Below are 4,145 nucleotides of genomic sequence, written 5' to 3' on the forward strand. Positions count from 1 at the left end.
GAAAGTCTATGTGCAGCGTCCGAAGGGGCACGGCCGCCTCCCGATCCAAAGGCAGATTCATATTCATGAGAGCGAGATAAATAAAGACAAATCCCCACAGTAATAACACTTGGATTCGCATCCGTCTTTGCTGGCCTTTAGGTTTAGGGGACTGAAGACAGATGTTTGCATCTCTTTTCTCCTCTTGTCTGGTGACCATAAAGAAGAACCATTTAGAGCGCTGCAATTTGTTTCCCGCCGCAGTACAACCTTGTACACATTTATTTTCATTTCACCCCGTGCACAAAAAAGTGCACGGTGGTCACCAAGGGCCCTTCTTTATCAAATACGCATTGTACAACATACAACTGCAATAAAACTATCAGCCCTCCCCATAAAACTATCACCAAGCTCCTCGGCGGGTCCCACCGCCTGCACTCCCGACTTCAGTGCTTCCTCATGTCCAGAGGACGAGCCATCACCTGAAATCAGCCTGAAACTCACCCAGCGGAGAAGCACGAGGTTGGGGGGCCGCTGTCCCTCTTTAATCCATTACGGCGTCCACTGCAGTTTAGTGCTCAATAAAACACAGTGGCAGCGGAGAGCGGGCGCCCATCCACTCCCCGGCACCAGCATCGAATTAAACCACTTAGTTTGGCAAACACTGAACGCCTAAATGCCCCTATAAAGACTTTATGAGTTTGTTACTTTAATTACTGACTTGTTACAGAGCACATAAAGGGGGTAATGAATGCAATAAAACTAATTATGTGCACATTTAATTCATATAAAATATCCAGGGTTTGTTTACACCACACGGCGATTCAACTAAGCATTCCTCCTCTTGTCCACCGAGAGGAAGGATTTAATGAAATAGTTTCCCTTATTCTGCTAGAGCCTAACGAACCAAATGAAGATTACCCTCCGCTTAAATCATGGGGCCACCGAGGTCCACAAATCACCGCTCGTTTCTTTGTCTGTGCCTCGCTGCCAGCACCCAAGGGCCTGGGGTGTTGGACAAGAAAAATCCCCGACCTGGAGCCTGGGCATTTAAAGAGCAAGGATTTCGTTCACTGCAGTCAGCAAACCTAAAGGGCAAGCAGACAGCAATCCTCTTTCGAAGGTTCGGGTCTTTGGAGAATTGTGGGTACCTGAAAAACTGGAGGCGGAAAAAAAAAAAAGAAAGAAAGGAGAGTACCCGAGAGGAATGGAAGAGGAGGCACATTTGGGGACACTTCATGCCCGCTTGCCGATTAAACAGAGTAATTAAAAGCAACAACCACACAAGCCAACAAAATGCAAACCTCACGCTAATGGAGAAAAACCCAGAACTGAGCGCAAAGAAGCCATTGGTTAAGAGTCCAGATGTTTTATATTCAAGAGCTTTACCTGGATGTTCTTTCATTTTTTAAATGGCTGGGTAAGCGGAGTCTCTAGAAAAGCACATTAAGCCAAGACAAGAAATGCAATTTATAAGATGCTTTAAAAAAAAAAAAAAACCCTCTACCAGGTGTATTTTAAAGAAATCCACTTATCATTCACATACTTGGCCCACTTACTCTATGTTACAGGGCGCCTGAGTCTTGCCAATGTCCTAGTGCTTTATAACATTTCATGCACTTCAGGGGGTAGGCTTGTTGTTAAATTGAGCGTGTAACGCTCTTACAAAACAGGTTTTCTATGACATCAAGGTTTGTTCTCCCTAACTGAGAAAAAGAGAGAGAAAGAGAGAGAGAGAGAGAGAAGAAGGGGGAAAACACACACACTATCTCAATTTATGCCTAAGGTATATGATCAGTTAAAAAGGCTTAAAAGCTCAGGGAAATTGGATCAGGGAGAATCGTCACCCAACTTTCATTATTTCCAAGTAGTGTGATTGAATTAAAGGGCAGGGAGCTGGTTAGAAGGGAGGATCAGGGGCTCAGTGCGTAATGGTGTGGTATTAAATTCTAATTAGAGATGCAGGAATCAATGATAGGGAGGTTGGACAGCTCAGTTCCCCAGTGCCAGCCCAATAGACGGATGAGTTATTGTCATGTAAAAAGCGCCAGCAATAAGACCAACCGCTTTGCTATTGTCCAAGTGGAAAGAGCCAAGTTTATTATGAGGACTATATGCTCTAGAGACCTCAGACAAGGCATCTCATAGGAGGCTTTTTCATAAAACTAGGCTCTGCTGGTAGTAAGGAGGCCAGTTTGGAGGCAGGCGTTGAGCTGTGCACATCTCCCCACTCCAGCCACCTACTCCATACTCATCTTTTATTTCATTTTTCCACTTGGCTGAGCCATCCAGAGCCTTTTCAATGTATAAAATGGAATATTCTTACCTCAATTCCTCTGCCTACGAGTCCTGTATGGCCGGGATGGACACCTCGAGCCTGGCTTCAGCCTATGCTGACTTCAGTTCCTGCAGCCAGGCCAGTGGCTTCCAGTATAACCCGATAAGGACCACTTTTGGGGCCACGTCCGGCTGCCCGTCCCTCACGCCAGGATCCTGCAGCCTCGGCACCCTCAGGGACCACCAGAGCAGTCCGTACGCCGCAGGTAAGGACCGCCAGCTTTCTCAGCTGAGGAAGCCGCCTTTCCGCTCGTATATAGGAAGCCTTGATTGCATTTGAAAATGGAAATGTGTTTAGTATTTACCAAACGAAATTTGCTTACACAAATGAAAGAATTTATCACGTTAGAAGCGATTGCAGGGAGGGGTAATTCACTTACAGGGTTACACTATCCTAGTCACACCCGAACCGCCAACAAAATTATCTTAAGCTGCCAAAATGATAGGCATAATTTATTTACTTTGCGATGAGACGTAAAGCTTAGAAAATAATTAAATAACAAAGAGTAAAGCTCATTACTGGCAGTGTCTCTTTTTTTAAGATCCGACAGCGGCTCACACCTCTTTGGCGGGTCATTTTTCTGATTCTTTCTTTCTTTTCTTTTCTTTTCTTTGATTTTTGCAGCGCTATCCCCCAACTTTTGGGCCAGGTCAACTTTTGAGAAATAAAAAGTTTCAACTGTGGGAGGGTTTGGTAACTTCATCCCTGGCTTCCTGATATTCCGACTGAGGTTTTCGGAACCTTTTCCTCTCTCGTTCTTCCTCATCAAAGCATTCCCGTGTCCCCGGCCTTCAGCCGTCTCCAGCGCGCTATTTCAACCCATCCAAAGGCGCTTGTGCCCGGAGGGACCCCACCACAGCCCGAAGTCTGCGCCCCGGTTTCCATGTATAGCTAATTTGCTCGGGTTTTTCTCGCCAGCTCTTCTCGGCCACTCTCCCGCGCCGGTGTCGGCGGCGGCGGCTCCAGCACCACCTGACCTCTGGAGTCCCCACATTCCGGCTCTGCGGCTCGCGCGCTCCAGACCATTTTGCTCATACTCTGTCCCCTCTGTTGTCCTCCAGTTCCTTACAAGCTCTTCACGGATCACGGCGGCCTCAACGAGAAGCGCAAGCAGCGGCGCATCCGCACCACTTTCACTAGTGCGCAGCTGAAAGAGCTGGAGAGGGTCTTCGCGGAGACGCACTACCCCGACATCTACACCCGGGAGGAGCTGGCCCTGAAGATCGACCTCACCGAGGCGCGAGTCCAGGTACGCGCGCCCGGAAGCCGATCCGGCTTTGCAGCATCGCGCGGGGCAGGGGTTCAGTGCGGGTGATTCTACTGAAGGTTCGAGCTCTCCGGCCTCTCCTGAGAGGCCAGGTCCGGAGGGGCCGTGCGCGCGAGTAAGGTTTAGGGAGCGCGTTCTTGGCTATAAATTCGCAGCTGCAAAGTGCTCCCACCCCAGCTAGCGCCGCAGAGGCATTCAGGGGCCATGGGAGAGCCATTTCGGGGACAGGGAGTGCCCTGGGGGAGGAGTGCAGACTTTGCCTCCGTAGTATAAGTAGTTTTGTCAAATCCCTCCTAACTCAAGAGCTTTTAACTCGGAGCTAATGGCGTAGAGGTACAGGTGCATTTTCCCGGGAACTGTGACTTGCAGCAGATTTGCAAAGGGTCTGGGATTCTATGTAGGTCAAGATCCGCGCGGTACTCTAACCTTTTAGGGACACAGGTGCGCTCAAGAGCTGGCCGTGACGGCTCTGCCCGTGAGCCCCCCAATGGAGGGGCGGTACGCACCAACGCTAGCTCTTCCAGGTCCAAAGGCCAAGATGGGCAGTAGGCCCCAAGCCCA

The 4,145-nt window shown here is 49.1% G+C and overlaps 1 protein-coding gene across 1 annotated transcript in view; it reads left to right on the forward strand.

The window, feature by feature from the left end:
- The first annotated feature begins 2,281 nt into the window (after window positions 1–2,281).
- Window positions 2,282–4,145, forward strand: part of PHOX2B (paired like homeobox 2B) — a 2,558-nt gene continuing 694 nt past the window's right edge. The window contains exons 1-2 of the mRNA XM_024731757.1: window positions 2,282–2,522; window positions 3,379–3,566. Of these exons, the coding sequence (XP_024587525.1) occupies window positions 2,282–2,522; window positions 3,379–3,566 (429 nt within the window). The remainder of the gene's footprint in view (window positions 2,523–3,378; window positions 3,567–4,145) is intronic.

Source organism: Neophocaena asiaeorientalis, unplaced genomic scaffold, assembly GCF_003031525.2.
Source record: "Neophocaena asiaeorientalis asiaeorientalis breed wild unplaced genomic scaffold, Neophocaena_asiaeorientalis_V1.1 scaffold39, whole genome shotgun sequence".
In the NCBI taxonomy this organism is placed as follows: domain Eukaryota; kingdom Metazoa; phylum Chordata; class Mammalia; order Artiodactyla; family Phocoenidae; genus Neophocaena; species Neophocaena asiaeorientalis.